Source organism: Globicephala melas, chromosome X, assembly GCF_963455315.2.
Source record: "Globicephala melas chromosome X, mGloMel1.2, whole genome shotgun sequence".
Taxonomy (NCBI): domain Eukaryota; kingdom Metazoa; phylum Chordata; class Mammalia; order Artiodactyla; family Delphinidae; genus Globicephala; species Globicephala melas.
In genome coordinates, this window is record NC_083335.1 from 94061082 (window position 1) to 94086149 (window position 25068).

The 25068-nt window shown below is 41.0% G+C and overlaps 1 protein-coding gene across 1 annotated transcript; it reads left to right on the top strand.

Moving 5' to 3' along the window:
• The first annotated feature begins 1054 nt into the window (after positions 1–1054).
• Positions 1055–11736, top strand: DYNLT3 (dynein light chain Tctex-type 3). The gene is made up of 5 exons (XM_030834885.2): positions 1055–1183; positions 3639–3680; positions 8723–8846; positions 9504–9581; positions 9885–11736. The coding sequence occupies exons 1-5, from the start codon at positions 1154–1156 to the stop codon at positions 9959–9961; spliced, it is 351 nt and encodes a 116-aa protein (XP_030690745.1). The 5' UTR covers positions 1055–1153; the 3' UTR covers positions 9962–11736.
• Positions 11737–25068: the final 13332 nt, after the last annotated feature.

Consider the following 25068-nt stretch of genomic DNA (forward strand, 5'->3'; position numbering starts at 1 on the left):
TTTTAAAGCATGGTCCCCAAACGACACTTGTGCCGTTGAAAGGTAGGCCTCTTCTAGAAGTTGGAAAAGGCAAGGAAATGGATTCTCTTCTCGAGCCTCCAAAGGGAACGTACTCCTGCAGACTCACTTTAGATTTCTGACCTCTAGTACTGTAAAACAATAAATTTGTGCTGCTTTAAGCCACTAAATTTATGATAATTTGTTACAGCAGCAATAGGAAACTAATACAGTGATTGAGAACTTGGGTGCTGCTAGCTGCTATCAGCCTCCTTAAGTTTAAATCCTTCTTCTACTACTTACTGGATATATGACCTTTGGCAAATAAACTCTCTGTACCTCAGTTTCATCTTGAAAGATGGGATGATGGTAACAGAACCAAACCTGCTGGGTTCTCACGGGTTTAAATGAGAAAATCCTTAGGATTATCTGAAACTTCGTAATTTTTAAATAAAGGTAACCATTGTTCTGCTAATATTTATAATTTGATTTAGTATATTTGTACCTTCTCTCCTACAAATTAAAGTTCTTTTGTTTTTTGGTTTCTTTTACATAGTCATGGAGGAGGAGGGGTGTAAGAGCATCCGCTTCAGGAGTTGGAGTACATACAGCATCTCGTTTGATCCTCACAACCAGCCATGAAATAGGTGTAATTTTGTTTTCATACGAGAAAACTGAGGCTGTGGGAGGTTAATTTTTCCAAGTGACATCGCTAGTAAGAAGACAAATCAAAGCAGCTTGTTCACCATTGCGTTCACTACACTTATTTGCTGGATTATGATGCACGAATATGTGCATATAACCATGGCAGTGGGCACTCATAAATACTGCAGAGTTTAGACGGACTGACGCTAGGTCACTCCATCTGACCCACACCGGCACAAATCCCAGCTTTCTAACACCCAACCCTCGTTTCCAGAAAGGTTGGAGGTAACAGAGAGTCACTTCCAGTCGCAGGAATCCTGCGGGAGGGTGGGATGGGAGTCGGAGCGGGGGTGGGGAGGGCAGGAAGGTGGTAACGCTGTGACGCAAAGGCGGGGCCTGCGTGGGGAACGCCCCGGGCCATAACCGGGGGGCGGGGCCTCCCCGGGGCCAGTACGCGGCCGCGTAGCTAGACCTGCCCATCCCTCAGCCCCCTAGGAGAGCTGGCGCCACCATGGAGGAGTACCATCGCCCGTGCGACGAGGTACCGCCCCTTCACCGCCCGCGAGCGACCCCCGTCCGCCTTGGCGCTTAGTCTTGGCCGGGTGGTCTCCCGGCACCCGGCGGCCCCGAGAGTTGGGGTGCGGCGTCCTCCGAGCCCGGGTCCTCTCCTCGGGGCCCGGGATCCGCCCCGCCCATCCTCGGCTCCCCACCCCGAGGGCCTGAGGGTGGGCTGAGAGTCGGGGTGGCAGGGGCTGCTGGGAGCACAGGGGGCTGGCAGTGAGGTCGGGGCCGAGGGGTGGAAGGCCTGACTCGGGGTGCGTGGGGTAGGGATGGGGTGGAGGGAGCCGCCAGTCTGCAGGGCGGGCCTCGGGAACCGGTCTTCCTGGCTGCTTCCTCCGCCCCTTGGTGTCCCAAAGCAGGTGCCGCATCCCCGCCAAGCGAGGCCCTGGTGGCAGAGCCGGTCCCGCTCCCGGGCACTCTCGTCTGGGTGGTTTGGAAGGAGGCGCCTTATGGATTAAGGAGCCCTTGCTTACTGACTCAGGCTTCCCGAAACCTCACCAGAATCCCGTGATGTCATCTGTCATCTTCCTGTTACTGATGGGGGACTCTGACTTTCATGGCGGCTAAGTGACTTGCCCAAAGTTAGAACTGCCAGGAATGACAGATGCTCCATTTGAACCCAGACCTCTGACTACACAACTACAACTCTGGCTTCACTTTAACCACGATGAGGATGAGGCCTGTTGGATCCCAGAATAACCCGTGACAGGGCAGTATAAACAAAGACATCTTCTGTCCAGTGGTAGCCACAGGTGAATGGTGCGGTGAAATAAAAGTAGGCAGGCACGTGGTGGAGGTGCAGCATAAAATGGTGTATCATTAGACCCCTGAAAGGGGCTTCTGAACCATTCATCTCTAGGATGTGGGCTTCTGCAGAAGCTAAGACCACATTTAAATTCATTACTTCTATGCTGCAGGTGGCATACACACCTCAAGGTTAGTGGTAAAGTATTCTCATTTTAGAAATTGAAGCACAAGCAATTTCACCCTCAAGAAGCACTAGTCTGCTGACTCCTAAGAGGTTCTGTACTGCAGTACCCCCTAAATACCTATATTTAAAAAGAAAATTACATGCGTTACCATGGCCACCCAGTACAACCTGATTATCGGGTGACCTTCCAAATTGAAGTGGAATGGACATCCCATTTAATTTGTAGACCACTTTTGAAAATAGATAAGGACCTTATTTGAAGGTCAAATGACCATTTTAATAGGGGCAGTTGTGACACCTGTTTTCATGATATTTCTGATTATTTAGGGTATTTTTATTCCTTTGTTGTTGGGGAATTATCTGGTGTAATTAAATGAGTTGAAAATATTTTAAATCTGTACTCAAGATGGTACTTATTTTCAGAATTTACTTGGTTTTTGAACTGTTTTGTTGTATAGTGGGATTTACAAACATGCTGATGTCATACAGCACCTAAAAACGTCTCTATGGAAACAAATCATGTACTACCTGAAGTGCTTTGGTTTAGATTGCAATCTTATCACGTAGCCTAGTTCTTGACTCTAGGACATTTCCTTGTCATTCATGGTTGCTTTTAACTCAAGATTGTATCAAGCCACTCCACAGGAAAGACTAAGTTGCCAGACCTGCTATATTATAGGTCTATATAGATTATAGGTCTAACATATTATTTATATGTTATAAAGTGACATTAATTTGGAATGATCAAGTATTTTCATAACCTTTAACTCAGAAAAGCCACATTTTTGCCAAGCATAAATTAAAAACAAACTTGAAACTTATCTATTCAGCATTCTTTTCTCACTCCCCCTCATTTTCACTTAGCTGCAACTATTTCCTGTGTACTGATAACACATCCTTATACCCACCTCCTATTTCCTGAGCTTTACAATCCAATAATCCTCAATCTCTGGTGTTCATCAGAATCACCAGTAAAGCACTTTTTTTTTTTTCTGTGCTGTCCATATCTATTTAAAATTTTTTTATTTTATATTGGAGTATAGTTGATTTACAGTGTTGTGTTAGTTTCAGGTGTACAGCAAAGTGATTCAGTTATACATATACACATATCTATTCTTTTTCAGATTCTTGTCCCATATAGATTATTACAGAGTATTGAGTAGAATTCCCTGTGCTATACAGTAGGTCCTTGTTGATTATCTGTTTTATATATAGTAGTGTTATATGAGTAAAGCACTTTTTACAAAAACATAGTTGCCCAGGCTCTGCTTCAGAACTAATCAATCAAGATCTCCATGGAGGTAGGTGGGGAAAGCATTTTGCGATTTTAAAGATGATCAAGGTGGGATTAGTAGCCTCAGTAGACTTAATGCCCCTTTTCACTGTGGTCTCCTGTCACTAAAACCTGTCTAGGCCAGCCTAGGTTATTCTGTGTAGCATCATAGCTACCAGGAAAAGGAAGTCTGTATTGAAAACAACTTTATCTTTTGTTTTCCATCTTTAGGTCGGCTTCAATGCTGATGAAGCCCACAATATCGTTAAAGAGGTGAGTTACATATCTTGTTCATCTTGAAGACTGATGCATTGGTTGAAATTTTAAAAAGCTGTGTTTTGACTTATGGCACAAAGTTAGAAACCTTCGTATTAAAGCAAGATTTTTCATATTTATTCACTAATTCTTTATAGGGGTGCTTCTATGTTTGTTGTGTTGGATGCTGTCAGGCATCTTGGGGCTTACCCTGAAAGGGATAAATATTGATCTAGAAAACTGGCTTGCTGTTTTCTAAACTGATTCTCTGTCTTTTGAATAAAAAACTTTTATTCCAATGGGGCCAAATATTATTTTAAATGTTAATGCCCTAAAAGTATATAGGTAAATTATATGTATAGTATAATAAACATATAATTATAGTATATACATACATATATATGTATATATATATATATATGTGTGTGTGTGTATATATATATATATATATATCAAGTAAATAAAAGACCCTAGAAATATCTGCTTTGGTTATTGTATGCTTTTTTTTTGCCCAATATAACTGGAAAAATAGGGACTTCCAGTTGTTAAGACTCTGCACTCCCAATGCAGGGGGCACAGGTTCGATCCCTGGTCGGGGAACAAAGATCCTGCATGCCTCATGGCACGGCCGCGCACACACACACACAGATTGGAAAAGCAATCACTTAATATCTTTTAGACACTGATATGACGGTAAATCAAATTCTTCAGAAAAATATTTGAAATATGATATGTGGTCCTCGTGTTAGGCAAATAGACAAGAAGTTCCCTTTGGGACTCAGTGTTGGCAGAGGAACTTTAATTATTCTAGTGGTATCACATACAGACGAACTGTGGGTAAGGTATTTATGAACACTTTTAATAGTCCTGAGTCATTTTTAACTGTGCCAAATCCTAGAAAAAAATAAGCTGGCCTGGAAGGTAGGCTTGTATTGTGGGCATGGCTGTTGCGGCCCGCGTCCTAGCAGCAGGCCCCAACTACCTTTAGGTTTGGCTGGATTGGCTGGCCCTCTGGGCACTGAGCACCATCTCAGTCCTGAGACGATGCCTTACCTGCCTGAATGCTTAGGGCACGAACTCACCCGGAACTCACCCAGGGCTGGCCTCGTAAAACTAGGATCAACGTGAGGTCTGAGAGAGCTGGATAGGCACCTGAAAATCCCGCCATATTTTAATAGTTCAAAATCATGTATTAGAGCTTTGTAGCCAGGAATATATCATTATTATAACAAAATGCAAATGTTTTCGATACCTTGACAATGCAAAAGCACAAATGAGGGCAATGGCGGGGGGTGGAAGAAGGGATGGAGGTCATGGGAGGGCAGGAGTGATAACAGCTTCAAAGTGGAAAGTCAAGAGAGACTGTCCTTGGTGGATGGAACATGAAGCAAAGGATGCTGGGGTATTAGAGGAATCTTTTAAATAGTACCTTCTTCTTTACCCACATTATGAACCATATGAAAAGACCAAAGAGTTAGTAGAAAGAGAACCAAATATCACCTTTATTATTGATAAAAACTGAGTTGGAGATTGGAGCTTGTTTTGCTAACTGCCTACCTGTTCAGTTCAGACCTTGGAAGAGGCATCCAAGGGAAAGTTAGAGTCAGCAGAGAGAAACACTCAACCAGGCTGGTGCCTTTCGTTGCTCTGGGTGAAGAGGGAAGGAGAAACCAAATAGCGAAGTCCAAGGCATTTGGGAGATTGGCCCTCCCAGATGAGAAAGGTACCAACCAGTAGCTCACTCCACCTCCATGGGGAGGAATAATAACAGGTGGGACGAGAGGCCAGGGATGATAAGGAAAAAATCCTCTGCGTGGAAGGAAACATCCAGAGTAGAAAAGAAACATGCTTCTAATAATGTAAATATATTGAAGTAAAAATAGCAAATTCATTATATTGAGGGATGTGGGGAGGGGGGGCAGGAGGTGGCAGGTGGTCCTAGGGAACTAAATTTTCATCTGTCATAGCAGGAGCTCTAGGGATGTTGTCTAGAATTCATAAATCAAGAAATAGTTATATAAACATTATTTAGACATGTGAGTGACCCTTAAGAGATAAAAAAACAGTTGTACCCTAAAAGTGTTTCTTCTGTGGAAGGGGGCTGGGGATGGGAAAGGGTGGGGAGGGGATTCTTATTTTTCATTGTAAGCTCTTCTGTTCTGTTGGATTTTTAAACCCATGTGCATGGGTTACTTTGATGGTTTGTTCAGTTAAAAGAACCATGCTTCTTAAAATGAGATACCCATATTGAGTGGTGGCTAGGAGGTCCTAGAAGCCACTGGGTACATTTTTTTTTATTAAAAAAAATTATTTATTTATTTAGGCTGTGTCGGGTCTTAGTTGCGGCACGTGGGATCTTTCATTGTGGCGCGCGGGCTTAGTCGCCCCGTGGCATGTCGGATCTTAGTTCCCCCACCAGGGATCGAACCGGTGTCGCCTGCATTGCAAGATGGATTCTCAACCGCTGGACCATCAGGGAAGTCCCCACTGGGTGCATTTTAGAGCATCAATTTTACTTCCATACTTGCAAGAGGGAGTTAAGTAATATAAATAATTTAACACCATTTTCAAATGAAAACAAACTGATACATTATGGAGTCAAAAGCAAGCTTCATTTGAAATTTTCATATAAAATATGAGACTCGAAAGACATCTCAGGTTTGCCACAGCTGGCTTTCAGGTACCTGTGTATCCTCTTCCCTCCCCCTCTCTTCCCATGAGCCAACTGTCTTTGCCATTGAGGTATTTGAAAGGTGATGGGGGGGGGGAGAGAGAGAGAGAGAGAGCGCGAGCACTACTTGAAAACATTTCAGCACTTCCCCGATGATTATACAGTTTCAGCAGGCATTTCTGTTTTTCTTATCTTTTGCTGATCTCATTTTCTTAGAGTCCTTCCTCTGAGTCCCTATGCTAATATATTTTTCCTGCTGAAGTCTTAGAGCCACTCACTTACTGGTGATATACATGTTTTATTTATTGTCAGTAATAGAATTTGCCCACAAATTTTCATATAAAAAGTGAGTTACAAATGGAATTAACTTGGAGCTTAATCTAAAGTATATTTGATTCAGGATGCCCAGAGAGTATATCAAAGCCAGTATTACTTCAACAACAAACATGTATTGAGTGCCGGCTCCCTGCCCGAGTTCTGAGTTTGGCCCTGGGAATACAGAGCAGGTTAAGGACCTCATTATCTAGTGGGCCTCCTGGTTAAGTGGTAATGAAGAAGGCTAAATGTTAATTAATAGTAATTAGCAGGGCTATTTACAGTGGCATCCACATGCCCCTGATATTTCTGTTGTTTGGAGCAGAACTTGAAGCAGCCCTATTAGATAACCTGAAAGTAAACAAGGGCTGGTAGTTTCCCATTAAGGTACAGCAGTCTAGGGAGAGGAAGAGGTTTCCCAAAGGCCGTCAGCTTGGGTATGGTAAAGTCAGGATTAATCTCTGTCCCCGTGATCCTTGGGCCACTGACCCTCCTAAGTCTTCATGTTACATTCTAGGAGAGTAATTTGAGGTACGTTGTTACTTTCTTCAACCCCTCTAAATTTAATTTCTCTTCTTGCGTTTTATGATTAGTGAAGAGTTTATACTATTCAGCTTAAGATTCCATATTAATTAGTGCCTCTACTCTAGTCCAGTTGTAGTAAAGGAAAGCTGCAATGTGCACGTGTGTGTCTGTCTTACTAAGCTGGATTCTATAAATGAATTGAATGAGTGCTTTATCCTCCAGGTTCTATCACTTGAATAAAAAAATAATAGCAGCAAAATAAGTCAGAGAAAGACAAATACTGTATGATCAGACCAATATGTGGAATCTAAAAAAATCCAAACTCATAGAAACAGAGTAGGATGGTGGTTGCCATGGGGTGGGGAAAATGTCGGTCAAAGGGTACAAACTTCTAGTTATAAGATGAATAAGTTCTGAGGATCTAATATACACCATGATAATTATAGTTAACAGTACTGTATTGTACACTTGAAGGTTGCTGAAAGTAGATTTTAAATGTTCTCAATACACACACACACACAAACAAAAGGTAAGCATGTGAGGAAGTGAATGTGTTAACTAACCTTATTGTGGCAATCATTTCACAATATAACGTGTCAAATCATCACATTGTACACCTTAAACTGACACAATGTTGTATGTCAATTATATCTCAATAAAGCTGGAAAAAATAAGATAACAGCAGCAATAATTATAATGATGTAATAATATCTGTCATTACTTATGTGTTTACTCTGTGGCAGTCACTGTGTTTGAGCACACGGCTTTCCTTATCTCACCCCATCCTCACAACAACTTGATGAGGCTGTTATCCCTACTTTAAAGATTAGGAAAATAAGGGGTTTCAAGAGATTAAGTCACTTGTAGAAGGTCACACAGGGGGGGCTGAGGTGACCTTAAAACCTAAGACTGTGATACTAAACCGGTACTCTTAATCAGGTATCAGAAGTGGATGCACGTAAACACCGTGGAAAATTAACTTTCTCTTTTTAGAGTGCCTAAAAACTAGCGTTTGTTGATGATTTACTTTTAGTGGCAGGTGTGCTTGTTGTTTGATAGCTAAGCCGTTACATAATATGAAATAGGATATAATTATTGTACATGAGAAATATATCTTTAAGTTGGTCTCATCCTTTGTTTCTAGCATCTGAAACCTAGTTCAAATCCCAGCTGCTTCAAAGCCATTCTTTAACCAATTGATATCACCCTTTTAAAATCTCCACCCCCCCATAATGACTTACCACCCTTGATTAGTCTTCCTTGTATTATAGAGTTCTTTTAGTAGCTTCTCTGCTAGACCATTAAGTTCTTTACAGTAGAGGCCATGTCACATTTATCTTTATATGGCCTGTAATATCTCACAGAGTGAGATGACGCATGCGGAAATGCTTTGAAAATTCTACAACAGTTAGAGATGATGCATAATAAATACTTAACAGATGCATATCTTGTAAGATGTTTTATTAGGTTATAAGTGTATTTTATGTTTTGAATAAATTTTTTGATGTGATATGTGTCTACTTTGTTTAATTGTCCTCTGCCCTTTTAGTGTATAGATGGGGTCTTGGGAGGTGAAGATTATAATCATAACAACATCAACCAATGGACCGCAAGCATAGTGGAACAATCCTTAGCACATCTGGTTAAGCTGGGAAAAGCTTATAAGTATATTGGTAAGTATCGGTGTCCTTCTTCACTAGTTTACTCACCTTTGTTCCTGTGGTTTTTCTCTGAATTTACAGAATGTAAATGAATGAGAGACACTCAAGTTGGATACTAATAGGGGGTGAAGGACTTCTGACTTATTCATCACAAAAATAATCTGTGATAATACCTAACAGATGGAGATCTTTCACAACTCAAAAGCAGTGTGAGCTCCTGCCAACCATCTACTTGTCTTGGTAGCATCATCCTTTACATTTGCATCGGTTATCGTCAGTGAGATTCCCTCAGCCCTACTGTCTTCCTTTCATCAGTGCCATGCCTCCTTACGTGTAGGACTGTGAAGTACCACACAATACTTGTAAAGTGGAATATTTTCTTTCTTTTTGTGTCTGAATTATGCCCATGGGACAAGGCACATAATTTCACCCAGATTTTTCCTGCAGTGCCCGTCACCATTGGTTATGGCACTGGGCAGCAAACAGACTGGACCCAGTGGGGTCAGAATCGTGCTGGTAAATAATCAAGATGAGACTTATTTTTTTCAATCCATTCGCTGAATGCTTTGTTTTCTGTTATTTTTTATAGCTTTTAGAACTCCGAACTCAAACACTCAGGTACGTTTTCCTTCGTTTGTAAGTGTTCTTACTGTGCAACTTTATTTTTAGTGACCTGTGCGGTGGTCCAGAGGAGTGCATATGGCTTTCACACAGCCAGCTCATGTTTTTGGGACACCACATCTGATGGTAAGAGACTTTAAGCTGATTCAAACAAAATCCAACTTCTAGCAAAGTCAAATAGTGTACTTGTTATCGAATCCTTATTTATCTCTAATTAAATTCCCACAAGACTTTATCAACAGAATTGCTTTGTACCTAGTGACAAGTATGCCGTCAGACAAATAGGAAATATGAAGATTGAACAGATTGCAGGAAATGTGATATTAAAACCTATGAAAAATGTATATATATATATATATATATTTTTTTTTTCCTGGTAATTCTGATGTTTTGCTGGTATTTCAAAGTCCTTTTGTTGTGTATTTTCAGGAACCTGTACTGTAAGATGGGAAAACCGAACCATGAACTGTATTGTCAATGTCTTTGCCATTGCTCTTGTCCTGTAACAGGCTAAAAATGTTCGGCCAAAACCATTAACAAGAATTTGTCACTGTATCCTTTCTAAAAAGAGTAACAGTTACTTATTCGTGTGCTAGATGACAAGTGTGCAATATGCTTCAAAACTATCAACAAAAACTGAATAGTGCAAGCAAGCAATCTCATAGGAAGTTGGCAGATTATCTCATATTCCTACAGCATCATTTGAATAGGAAAACCTCAACATTAGCAAAAAAACAAATACAGAAATATGGCATGACATGAAAATACAATCTTATATTTACACTGGCTTTTCACTAATAATATGTACCTAAGAAGATGGGGAAAACCATTCAGATAATTAAATTCTCTTTCAGCTAGAAAAGTTAACAGGGATAAATATATGAACAAAAATACTGCAAGGATAAATGTGGAGAAAATGATAATAATTAGTTAACACTTCTTAGTTTTTTATTTCTCCTTCTTAGTTGTACATATGATTTAGTGGAAAGTAATTCCATTCTTTTTCTTTTTGGCCGTGCCACGCAGCTTGTGGGTTCTTAGTTCCCTGACCAGGGATTAAACTCGCACCCTTGGCAGTGAACGTGCAGAGTCCTAACCACTGGACCGCCGGGGAATTCCCTTAAATCAGCTTTTTAAATTTCAAATTCTTATTTACATTTGAAGGTGAATTAAATCAGGTAAGGTAAACAAAATTAGTTACAGTGTATGATGAAAAGTATATGACTCTAACAGCTGCCTTACACTTCATTCATTCCATGTGTTACAAACATTTACTGAATGTCTGTTATGAGCTATTTCTCTGCTAATTATAGTTATCAATATGCTGTTCAAATTCTAAGTTTCTTTTGGTACCTATTCAGTTGGACAACTGACATTTATGTTTGGGAAGAAAAAAAAAAAGAGTTGTTTTACAAGAGAGGAAAAAAGTGAATCTGGTTATCCAGGTAGAAGTAAGCAAATGAAAAGCACTTATTGCTGACAGAATTATAGATGTAATTTTAAGAATTGCTCCTAACAAGGAAAAAAATGCATAAAATATGCAACTCTTAGTTAAAGGCCTTATTAGCAGTATAATATACAAGTAGTAAATTTTGTCATTGCTTTAGTTACAATCATCTGTAAATAACTTTAAATACTTATTATGTGAGGTTCAAATTGAGTGGGGTAAAGTATAAAACGTATACAATCATTAGCAGGTTATTGAATATCTCAGGGCTTATGAAATATAGTTAAATTTATTAAGAAAATAAAAGATGAAAAATTAGAGTACACAGCTGGCCACCAAATGCGAAGTCAATTTGCTATTTAACCTTGAAAACAAAGTCAATTTTGCATATTACCACTAACACTAATATATATAGGGAGTGGAACCATGATTCATTGAATTCTGGGGGGAAAGAAAAGCTTAATGTTGACAATATTAAGATAGTATTCTTCTAGGAATACTATGTGCATGTTTGATATTTTGCTGAGTAACAATAATTGTTCAGTGTGTAAGAAGAAGATGAAGAAAATACAAGGATGGAGTTTAATGCAGTGATCTACATTTTGGGCACGTCAAAATTTATCAGTCATTACCTTTATGTTAGTTTACGCTGCTGGCTTTTGTGCCTTGAAGATTATAATAGTGACCAAAATACATCTGTGCGGTTAAGGCTTGCTTTTGATTATTGTTATTGAAGCCTGATTTTAAAAGAATAATAATCAAAAATACCTCGTGAACTTGCTGTCTGTTCTGTTTCTAGTTAAAATGTAATAAAGATTATCTTCCTGCACTGTACGTTTGCTTCTGGATGTTCACTGAATAGTTAAAGAAATGGCATTGTCTTTAAGAAATTCTAAATAACAGGAATGAGGAAGAGAAATGAATGTCAGACCACATAGATACATTGTACAGAATAAATGCCATTAAAATAGCAACCCGAACCCAGTGTTGACCATTACAACATAAATAACAGCTCCTATTTCATGCCTTTTATTATTTTTAATAAAAAGTTATTTTAAAAAGCAGTATATGGGCTTCCCTGGTGGCGCAGTGGTTGAGAGTCCGCCTGCCGATGCAGGGGACGCGGGTTCGTGCCCCGGTCCGGGAAGATCCCACATGCCGCGGAGCGGCTGGGCCCGTGAGCCATGGCCGCTGAGCCTGCGCGTCCGGAGCCTGTGCTCCGCAACGGGAGAGGCCACAACAGTGAGAGGCCCGCGTACCGCCAAAAAGAAAAAAAAAGGCAGTATAAAATATATTCTATAACTATTTATTAGCTTTAATAACTATTTTTTGGCAAGGAATTTTGTCCTATTTGTCAACTTTCAATCGAGTTGTTGCTGTTTTTTCTGTTTTTAATTAAAGACTTTAAGTATGTAAAGTTAGGGTATTCAGATGTAAGTACTAACTCGGATTTTTGTAAAGCTATAATTTTATGTTTGTAAAGTACCTGTATACAGCCCTAAATGATGGCAACATCTCATTACATTTTCTGTGGTAAAAAGTACTTTTTTGCTCTTCTTTCCACGTTGGATGTTATCTAATTATGAGTCACTGAAAGCATTTTCACCACCTACAGTCATCATCACATTTTAAAGGTAATCTTACGATGCTGCGGATTATATTTTTAAAGCTTGAGTAAAAAACCTTGTCTATCCTTGATAACAGTTTTTTAAAAGCGGGAGAAAAATCTGTGATTTTTTTTGTAGCAAAGGAACTAGGTCTTTTTTTTTTTTTTTTTTTTTTTTTTTTTGCGGTATGCGGGCCTCTCACTGTTGTGGCCTCTCCCGTTGCGGAGCACAGGCTCCGCGGCCATGGCTCACGGGCCCAGCCGCTCCGCGGCATGTGGGATCTTCCTGGACCAGTGCATGAACCCACGTCCCCTGCATCGGCAGGCGGACTCTCAACCACTGCGCCACCAGGGAAGCCTGCAAAGCAAAGTTTGAGAGATGAATTGAAAATTTCGCTCCATGTGCTACAGTCTACCCAAGGGGAACTTGTTTTATAATCTAGAAGGTGGAGCTATACTTGTGGCTAAAGAGGCTTATAGTTTCAATGTCTAATAATTCAGTAAAATTGACCTTTGCATATTTACTAAATTCCCTATAAAAGGATCTTAAGCATTCAGCCTTTACAAGATTTAGATAGCCACCATCAATATACATTAACCTCAGTGGTCCAGGAGATTCTAGCCCACCTTGTCTAATTGCAAATCCTGTATTTCTCACTGTGGTCCCAGTCAATGTCATCCCATGTCATCCTTGGATATGTAGGATATATTGACAATCCAGGCCTAATTAGAGATGGCCCCTAACTGCTTCATAAAGAGTATCTCTTCCCAAAATGGTTTCTAAGGATCTCAGAGATGAAGCGGGAACTTTGTACAGACACTCACAGTACCACCGGGATGGTATGTATCTTCCCTATAGGACACAAAATGTGGGCAACTATCCCCACTCTGGGATGCTTTAACGGTGAAGCCTATATGGAGAAGTTTCTTTGTAGTTCTGCCTAACCAGGTCAGGGAATTTGATGCCTGGGCTTATCCAGTAATGTATATTCAACTTTCTTCATGCCAAAATAAACCTTTTTATTTTACTGAATGCTGTGTCTTTTTAGATATTTTTATGTATGCCCACTTCTAACTTGAGATATTTCAGTCTGGGTTTCTCAAGGCAGAGTTTTACATGAGGCAGTATTATTACTTAATGAAAGTTCTGTTATTTTCATCCCTAGTGAAAATTAAGATTGTATCATGTACCAACCTTTCCTTAACCTGTAATTTTGTAGGCTAGGAATTTGGATTAAGCTGCATGAGCTAACATAGGCTTTCACGGTTAATGCTCATATAGAATACCACCCAAAATGATGAGGATTAGAGTAGTGGTCTCTGAATAATTAAATTAAAGCAAACTTGTTCTGTAAAGGGCCAAAAAGTAAATATCTGAGACATTATAGGCCTTTGCAACTACTCAAGTATGCTGTTGTAGTTTGAAAACAGCCCAGGACAGTATGTAAATGAATGGGCACGACTGTGTTCCAATAAAACTTTATTTACAAAAACAGGTGGCAGGCTGGTCATAGTTTAACAACCCCTGTATTAGAGTAAGAGGTGTTTCCTAGCCACTTAAAAAATTATACCTTAATAATTTGAGAACTTTTTTCTTTTTGTTGTTCTCAGTTATAAACAATGGAACACAAAGCACTTTTATATGTTATGTTTTCATTATCTTGGACTCAGAGGCCTTACCAGTAAACCAAACTTATACTCTCCTTATTAAAAGAAAGAAGGGCTACAAATCAACTTCTCCAAAACTAAAGTATTCCTTTTTTGATGTATATCACCTAACTTTTCACAAGTTTACAGATAATTTTGTATCTTATTATATTGGAGTTCATTTTACAACCTTAGTTAAAGGGACGTTATTATAAAAAGGTTAATGTTTTGTTATTTACTGATTTTTGCTTTTCTTGTGGCTAGGATGGACTCTATTCTACCCAGAGAATCACCCATGCATACTGGACATGGCAGTCGCCCATTCAATGCCTCCTCTTAGAAATCACTCACACTCACACACACACACACACACACACACACACACACACACACACACGAAACTGCACAGCCCACAGATGAAATGACCCTGCCCCACAGTTTGGGGAAGTAGATGTTCTTTACCCAGGAATGGCTACATATTGCACTAGGCATGAGCACCTGACCCAATGATGGCTTATCCATAGATTGATTTTTAATCCATAAGGTGGCTGGGATACATTAAGCTAAGCAAAGTATTGATAGTTCTCTCTGAAGTTTGGATCAGAGAATAAGGAGAGCATTATTCAATAGGAGAAAACGGGGGGAGAGAAAAAGAAAAGCAGAAGTCTCGTCAAGGACTCATCCAAGTTTTCTTATTAGCAGAACTGTCATCACAGCTGCCCTCTCCTCTCGCTACCACCCTCCAACCCAGGGAAGATAGACCAAACTTCCAGTACCAGCGACACCAGCAGCAGTGTTGAGAATGGTGTCAGCAGCAAATGTGGCAGAGAGAGTGGTGTGTTAGGCAGGGAGCTGGTTGATGGGAATGGTCTGGTAGATGGCTTAGAATCACCAGCATAGGGTGATTAAAAAAAACAGAACAAAAACCTGTACACAAACGTTCATAGCAGTGTTATTAGTAACAGCAAAAAACTGGAAATCACTTTGACCATCAATGGGTGAATGCTTTAACAAACTGTGGTACATACGTGGACTATTACTCAGAAAACACACACACAAGAAGTTGTATGAATCTCCAGAGAATTACGCTGAGTGAAAAAGCCAATCCTAAAAGAATACTGTATGATTCCATTTATATGACATGTTTAAAACAAAAGCTTAAAAAATGAGGTTGGAGATAGTGGAGGGGGAAGGAGGGAAGGGGGCAGGAGGGAGGGGGGGTGGTTATAAAAAGCCAACATGAATCCTTGCGGTATTGGAACTGTTCAGTATCTTGGCTTTGGTGGTAGATACACAAACTTACACATTATAAAATTGGGTAGAACTAAATACACACAAACGAGTACAAGTAAAATTGGGGAAATCTGAATAAGGTGGGTGGATTTATCAATGCCAGCATCCTAGTTGTGATATTGCAGTAGAGGTTTGGAAAATGCTTCCATTGGGGGAAATTGGGAAAAGGATACAGGAGATTTCTCTCTACTATTTTTTACGACTGTATGTGAATTTATAATGATATCAATAAAACTTTCAATTAAAAAATGAAGATGGGGGCTTCCCTGGTGGCATAGTGGTTAAGAATCTGCCTGCCAACGCAGGGGACATGGGTTTGAGCCCTGATCCAGGAAGATCCCACATGCTGCCGAGCAGCTAAGCCCGTGTGCCACAACTACTGAGCCTGCGCTCTACAGTTCGCAAGCCACAACTACTGAAGCCGCAGGCCACAACTGCTGAGCCCACGTGCTGCAACTACTGAAGCCCACACACCTAGCGCCCATGCTCCGCAACAGAGAAGCCACTGCAATGAGAAGCCCGTGCACCGCAACAAAGAGTAGCTCCCACTCGCTGCAACTAGAGAAAGCCCACACGCAGCAATGAAGACCCAATGCAGCCAAAAATAAATAAAATAAAAATAAATAAATTAAAAAAAAATGAAGATGGACTAAAGACAATTTCATATAAAAGAACATAAAAAAGCAGATCAACTTTTGGTCGGTTTTATTGTCTATAAATTCTCTACAATGTGCCCTCTTATTGCTTGCACCCAGGGAAGACCACTCCCACCATTGCCCATGATATACCACTGGATAGAGACATAATAAAAGAGAAAAAGTGAATTGCCAGAAAAGCCAAGCTCTTCTGTAATGAGTTGATCTCTTAATCTGGAAAATTCTATGCCTTGACTCTCTTAAATGTGAGCTTCTGAATGATTCATTGTAGCAAGGAGAGAATTACACTTAGACCAAAGAAGTGTTAGTGTTCCCTAAAGTATATCAGAGATATGGAAGAGGGCTAAATATTTCAGTAAAAGTCAGGGTACTTTTTATAGTTATTTATCTGTTTATCAGTCAGTGGACATTTGGATTATTTCTCATTTTTCACTCTTCTGAAAAATGCTGCTATGAACATTTGTGAACAAGTTTCTATGTGGACATACGTTTTCATCTCTCTCGGGTATATGCCTAGGAATGTAATTGCTGGGTCACATGGTATGAAAGGTGAGGTGACTATTGGATGCTGGTAAGTAATCAACAATGCCCACTACACTCCCACAAAGAAATCCTCTCACGTAATTACTGAAATAGATAGTCATCTTGATCTAGTTTCTGTTTTCCTGTTTGGGATAGATATGGATATAAGAAATACTTTACTTTCAAGTCAGAAGGAGAAAGACAAATACCATATGATATCACTCATATGTGGAATCTAAAATATGGCACAAATGAGCCTATCTACGAAACAGAAATGGACTCACAGACGTAGTGAACAGACTTGTGGTTGCCAAGGGGGAGGGGCAGTGGGGAAGGGATAGAGTGGGAGTTTGGGGTTAATAGATGCAAACTATTACATACAGAGTGGATAAACAACAAGATCCTACTGTATAGCACAGGGAACTATATTCAGTATCCTGGGATAAACCGTAATGGAAAAGAATAGAGACTGTGTATAAATGCATAACTGAGTCACTTTGCTGTACAGCAGAAATTAACACAACATTGTAAATCAACTACACTTCAATTAAAAAAAAAGAAATACTTTACTTTCTTGTTAACTTTTGTATTAGTTTTCTATTGCTGCTTAAACTTGGTGGCCTGAAACAACATGAATTTAGTCTCTTACAGTAAGTGTTAGAGGTCAAAATTCCACAACAGTCTTACTGGACTAATGTCAAAGTTTAAGCAGCGCTGCATTCCTTCTGGAGGCTCTAGGTGAGCATTCATTTTCTTGCCTTTTCTAGCTTCTAGAGGTTACCTACATTTCTTGGTCAGTGGTTCCATCTTCAAAGCCAGAAATGTAGCAATTTCAAATCTCTTTCCTCTTTGACCTCTGCTTCTGTCATCTCCTCCTTTGACTCTGAGCCTCCTGCCTCTATCCTTCCCTTTATTAGGACCCTTGTGATTACATTGGGCCCACCCAGGATGATCTCCCATCCCAAGATCTTTAATCTAATCACACCTGCAAAGTCCTTTCACCATGTAACATATGAAGTCTCAATTTCAAAACCTCAGTTCTTTTCAGCATTGGTGTTTGGACCTAGGGGGTCTCATAAATAGTACACCTCTTCCCTTCCTGAGTTCTGAACAAATTAAGAGGCAAGGAGAAAGACAGGTTAAAATCGAAGTATCAGCTTTCTGAGAAGAACAAATATCGTATATTAACGCATATATGTGGAATCTAGAAAAATGGTACAGATGAACCGGTTTGCAAGGCAGGAATAGAGACACAGATGTAGAGAACAAACATATGGACACCAAGGGGGGAAAGTGGGGGGAGGGTGGTGGGATGAATTGGGAGATTGGGACTGACACGTATACACTAATATGTATAAAATAGATAACTAATAAGAACCTGCTGTATAGCACAGGGGAATCCACTTTGCTGTACAGTAGAAACTAACACAACATTGTAAAACAACTATACCCCAATAAAAAAAATTTTTAAAAAAAGTATCACCTTTCTGAGAAAAATACCATATGATATCGCTTATATGTGGAATCTAAAATATGATACAAATGTATATACAAAACAGAAACAGACTTACAGACATAGAAAACAAACTTACAGTTACCAAAGGAGAAAGAAGGGAGGGGAGGGATAAATTAGGAGTTTGGGATTAGCAGATACAGACTACTATATAGAAAATAGATAAAGAACAAAGACCTACTGTACAGCACAGGGAACTCTAGTCAATATCCTGTAATAAACCATAATGGAAAAGAATATGAAAAAGAATATATATATAAAATATACGGATATGTATAACTGAATCGCTTTGCTGTACACCAGAAACTAATACAATGTCGTAAATCAACTATACTTCAATAAAAAAAAAAATTTTTTTTAAAATCACCCTTCCGTTGGAGAATGGGACTGAGGGAAACTGGTCTTTTTAATATTGACCCCCAGAATTAGAGTTACCGCCCAGTCATAAGCAGAAACATACTCTCTGATGAATCAATAAAGAGGAAGGTAAGAAGAAGCCACTCCACTTCCCAAGGCGGGAATGAGTGAGAGAGTAAAGAAAGATCAGGAATGCTCTGTGAATTGATGATTCTCCACATGGAGAACCATGTGAAATCCCTTTCATATGAAATCCCAACAGGAGTGGGGATGAAGCACTGCTCCCTTAACACTTGTCACTGATTCCGATTTATTTTTTTAAACACTGTGTAGCCTAACCTCGTACAGGCCAAAGAAAACATGTCCGTGGGTTAATGTGGCCCATGGGTCATTAGTCTGCCTCAATTTCATGGTCTACCAGCCTCTACCTTCCCCTCCCACCCTATCCCAGTCTCCTCCACCGTTCGCCTGATGTGGTCGGGCACTGTGATCGTTCTACACATGGTCAACAGGCAAGGGGAAGAAAATTAAGTCAGCTGTTGTCTGGCCTTAAGGCCAACGCAGTATGTCTGGGAGCAGCTATTACTCTTGCACCCTTGATAATACTAACTAGAGAGTTACCACAGAACTACTGTTCTGTGAATCAGTATGCTCTTTGGGGAGGGCACTTTGGCAACGTCTATCAGTTTTTTAAGTGTTATATCCCATGAACACAGTTCTTAACATCTATACAACAGAAATAATAACATGAATGGATAAAAACAAACATTTTCCTTGCAATACTATTTGTAAAAGTAAATTAAACAAACAGAAGAAAACAACTAAAATGTCCACCAATAGGGGAAGAGAGAAATTACGGAGAAGAAAAGGGGAAGTATCACATTTCACTTTATGTATTATATGGTTAGAAACAGTTAAACAATTATACATTACTTTTTAAAATGTAATTTAAATTACACAATACATGAATGCATTTTTTATGCAAAGCTTTTCCATATAACAAAAGCTTAACAAGCCCCTTGCTCCCTATCTTATCCCCTTTTGATCTCCCATCTTGCCATCCACTCCCAAGGGTAATAGGAGGTAATAACTGCTATCATTTTGATGTATATGAGTCTAGGGACTTTTCCACATTTATATACATGTACGCATGTATTATTTGAAAAATGTATATAACATGTTATTCTGCAGCTTGCTCATTTCAGGCAACGGTATGCCTTTGGGATTTTTGTTCATGTCAACATATACAGAGCCACCTTGTTGAGTTTAGCTGCTATATTGTATCACATGGTATGGATGGGCCACAGTTTATTCCATTTCTTATTGGTGGACATTCCACCAATGTTCCACTCTTACAAGCAATGCTGATATGAATACCTTTGCTCAAAGCTTCTTGTGTCCACGTGTGAATGTTTCTCTAGAACACTTTAGAATTGGAATCATTGGGTTATAAGATGTGTACCTTTTAAGTCTTAATAGATCGTATTTCTTCTGTAATTTGTCTTAAGAAGAGAGAAAGTAATTCAGACTCTTGAAAACAGCAAGCAGATATATTTGTACATGGGAGGGAATTTCCCCTCCCGTGTGCAAATATACATGTATACACATGGCTAAAGAGACCCTGTGCCAGCCCTTAAAATGATCCATTCTAATGGGATTCATCGGGAATCACAAAGCACAAAAATCATACACGCTGGGCCTGCTCTTCTCATTCCTAGGATATCTTACCCGCCCAAGTCTTTATATGTGATTATGTGTATTTGTGTGTGTGTGTGCTGCATAGAACTTGCAGTAGGGTTTCTTCTGCATGACTGTCCTGAACCACAGCAATTGCTGTGGAAGTAGGAGGGAAATGTGTAAATGTAAGAAATATAATGGAGTTTGAATTATCTGGAACTCATGACTGGTAGGTCTAGGGAGCCAAGCAGAGAGAAAAACTAAGGATGCCATAGGGTTTGGTTTCTCATCGGTTGAGCTGAACAAGGTTTGTTGAAGTATCTAAAATCACACGGAGCACCATTCACTGGGATCAGCTTCGTTAATGCCCGTAGCTTTGCCTCTTTGCTGCCAACAATGGCATTTGACTGGGAGTAAGAAGGCCTCCATTTTAGTTCTGGCTCTACCTCCGGTTGGCTATGTGATCTTGAAGTAATCATTTCACCTTTCTTCAGCTGTACTTTACTCATCTGTACAATGAAGAGGGCAGGTTAAGCCCTTTTATTTTATTTGATTTTTAATGTATTTTAACAGGTAATACATTTTATTTATTTATTTTTGGCTGCGTTGGGTCTTCGTTGCTGGGCGCGGGCTTTCTCCAGTTGCGGCGAGCGGAGGCCACTCTTCGTCGCGGTGCGCGGGCTTCTCATGGCAGTGGCTTCTCTTATTGCAGAGCATGGGCTCTAGGTGTACGGGCTTCAGTAGTTGTGGCATGTGGGCTCAGTAGTTGTGGCACACGGGCTTAGATGCTCCGCGGCATGTGGGATCTTCCCGGACCAGGGCTCGAACCCATGTCCCCTGCATTGGCAGGCAGATTCTTAACCACTGTGCCACCAGGGAAGACCCAGGTTAGGGCCTTTTAAACTTTAGTATCATGGACTAAAAAAAAATCCAAACCAAGAGTCTTCTCATCTAACAGATATTTGACACGACATCAACCATTTGCATCTGTCCAGAAGCTTCTCTGGTACTTTTTCCCTCATAATATGTTATAGGGCTCTACAGAACTAAAATGGAACAAATAGAAAATCCAGTGTTTTAGACTGGCACCAAGCAAAGGAGCAGGTTCAAGCAACAAGCCTGGCTAAAGCTGGCCGTGATCCAGAAACAGGAAAGACAGACGGAGAATGAGCAGCAGCTGAGGCCAGAAGGCTTTGCAACATTGGACGATATTGTTCTCCAAGTCGGCCCACAGGACATATCTTATGAGAAAACCCATATCAATTCTACGTATGATATTTACAAATTTTTGACTCTTTGGCTTTAATGGTTCAGGGCAGTGTCAGAGGAGGGGCCTTAGAACCCTGTCTGTTCTATTACCATTTGGGCCAGTATTCCCCAAGTGTTGTCCATAGACCAACCACCTACAGTGGGAAGACCGGAAGTGCCAGCTAAAAGGAAAATGCCCAGGCTCCGTGCGTGCTTGATGTGCTGAATCAGAGGTAGAGGGTGAGGTAGGGGAGAACTGGAATTCTCCATTTTTGACATTCTCCTCTGGTGATCTGTATGCATGTTAAAGTTAAGGGAACCATTAGCCTTGGGAGTCCACTATGTTCAGGACACATTTTAAACATAAGATCTCCAGTCACACAAAAACAAGAGTAAAACGTGTGTTGCTAGGCAGAGGTAAGATGCAAACAGTGAAGAATACAAGGGGGATGGAGATGCCTCCGGCAAGTGAAAGTCTGAAGTGGGAAGGTTAGGGATGGCTGGACTCATAGACTCTTTTTCTTAATTTTTTTTTTTTTTTCCGGTACGCGGGCCTCTCATTGCTGTGGCCTCTCCCGTTGCGGAGCACAGGCTCCGGATGCGCAGGCTCAGCGGCCATGGCTCACGGGCCCAGCTGCTCCGCGGCATGTGGGATCTTCCCGGACCGGGGCACGAACCCGCGTCCCCTGCATCGGCAGGCGGACTCTCAACCACTGCGCTACCAGGGAAGCCCCGGACTCGTAGACTCTTGATAGAAGGGAGTGGAGTGAGAAGGGCTCATCATGAAGTCATACAGAAATCCTTCCTACAAGCACATGTGGCAGACGGTTATGAGAGGAGGTTGTCTACAGCCTGGATTAAGGGGTGTGTTTTACATCAAAACTTAGCTGTCGGGGTAATGTCTTCCATTAAAACCAGTCCCCTGGGTTGCTGAAGTCATGTGGGTAAGGAAGCATGGTCAGGTTTCAGGAAGGAAAAACACTGCGAGATCTTTATCCCAGGCAAACACACATGTGCACACACACTTCTGGTGGCTACAGGCTTTGAGAGAGAGAACCCTGACATTTTTGTTTTGCCTCTCTTCTTCCAGGCATTTGTCTTCTTGTGCAGGTTAGCTGTGCTGCCACCAGGGGACAGAAGGACGCCACTGATTGTGTCCTGAAGTCTAAGCTTCAAAATCTCTGCTCTCCCTGAGATTCCAAACCATGGCTCTCTGATGGCTTTGATCACTTACCCAAGATGGATAGTCAGAGATCTCCAGCTTTTCCCATAAAACATATCCATTTGTTCAAATGGCTAAAATATGTCAGAGTTTAAACCTATCACACTGGAACCTGCATTTCCCAGGCCTCTGAGTATAAGTAGGAGAAACAGAGTAGTTACTGGTTTGTAGCAACTCGTCCTCAGAGAAATCACCAGAATTCCAAATCCTTCTGTTTCATTTGCGGTCTCTGGGCTGGGTGTCTCATTTGTATTCCTCAGTAGCCCTTCTGGGCCTCCTCTTGCCACACTCCCAAGACCTACTTTCCTTACCTAGTCTCTTCCCACGTACAGCATGAAGTCAGTAATTCATGCAGTAAACATTTACTCAGGGTTGATTATGTGCCAGACACCATTCCAGGCTCTGGGGAAACGAATGAACAAAACTCTCCTGTCGTGGAGCTTACATCCTATTGGAGAGGCAGACGATAAACAGGTATGTTCAGGGGGTAAAGGGTGCCATAGAGAAGTCATAATAAGTAAGAAGTTACACTGGCCGGGGGGTGATTCAGGGAGGGGACAGTGGCAGGGCTGCTGTCTCAGATGGGGTGGTCAGAGCAGACCTCTCTCATAAAGGTGACATTTCATCTGAGAAGGGAAGGAGGTGAGGGAGTGGATCACACAGATTCCTGAGAGAAGGCGCCTTCCAGGCAGACGGAACCATAAGCGTAAAGATCTTGAGGTGAAACCAATCTTGGTATGTTTAAGGGACAGAAAGTGGCCAGTGTGGCTGGAGCTGAGTGAGAAAAGGAGGGACTTAATTGGAAATAAGACCAAATAGGTACCAGGGGACTTGATCACATGGGACCACTTCTGCGTGAGATGACGTTGCGCTGACATTTTTGAGCCGAGGAGGGATGTGATCCCCATGGCTGCTGTGTTGACAGTGGACAGTAGGCCGGTGGGGACAGAAGCAAAGAGCCCCATTAGCAGGGCCACTGCGGTAGTGCAGGTGACAGATGACAGTGGCTCAGACTAAGGTAGTTATGGTGGACGTGATGAGAAGCAGAGGAGGTCCGATTCTGGACATGCTTTCAAGATACGGTCGAGAGGACTTGATAATGAACTGCCTGTGGTGTGTAAGAGAAGAGTAAAGGGCAGGCTGAGGTTCTGGGTAAGGAAATGGAGTCTCCACACACTGGAGTGGGAAGGCCTGGGGGACAGGCAGTGTAGTCAGAAGAAAATGAGAAGAGGGTGGGGTCCCGAAAAGTCCAGGGAAGAGAGTTTCGCAAGGAGGGAGGGTGTGATCAGTTGTCATGCATGAAGGAGGTGGATGGCATCCCTTGTGGTTGCAGCTGTGGTGACAGTTGCTGCCCACCCCACAATCTCACTGATATCAGTGGACTTTTCTGTCATGTCCAACACTCGCTAGTCCTCCTTTCCCAAGTGTTAGAGACAATTTTCATACACGACCGCAAAACACGACTGTCCTCTGTGTTCCGTTCTCAGTTTCCTGTTTCTTGGAGCCCCACTAGATGGTAGACAGCTGAACTCTCATCCCGCAGCAGGAGACAAAGGGACACATCACTCAGAGCTCCTGTCCAGCACGCCCTGAAGGAAGTCTGTAAGAGGAACCCAGTTTTCTCCATTCAGGGTGGTTCTTTTCCACCTAGAATGCTGCTTCGAGTTGACCATCCACAGAGCACCTAGGGCTTCAAGCAACACCAACCCCTTCCACAGCCATTCACCTCTCACATCCAATCTCCCCAGATAATCACAGGTACTCCAGGACCCACGGTGGCCCTAGATCTGGAAACCATACTGCACTATATTCAAGGATTATGCCTTAAGCATTTTGTCAAAGTAAATGGAATTACTAAAATAGGTGCACGTTATTCTTACTCAATGGTTAACTGTTTACTTAACATCATAACCTAATTTCGCTCTTATATATTGTCACTAATTAAACTTCTGGGTTTGAAAGTAGGATTCTCTTCCAAGATCATCTTTTTTTTTTCCATTTTTCAACTTTTAATTTTGAAATAACTTTCGACTTGCAAAAAACAAAAAAAGTGAGAAAAATACCACAAAGAATTCCTGAATACCCATCCCCTAGTTTACCCAAATGTTATCATTTTTCACGCCACAGAGAAATGATAAAAATAAGAGTTAACATTAGCAAAATACTGTTATCTGATCCACAGTCCTTAAGTTCATCAATTGTCTGACTAATGTTCTTTTTCTGGTCCAGAATCCAGTCCAGGTCCACATGTTGCATGTAGTTGTTTTGTCTCCCTTAATATGGAACAGACTTTCAACGTCTTTGTCTTCCATGACCTTGACATATTTGAAGAGTACCTGCCCAGGTATTTTTTAAGAATGTCCCTCAATTTGGGTTTGTCTGATCTTGACTGAATTCAGGCTATGCATTTTTAGCAATTTTAGCA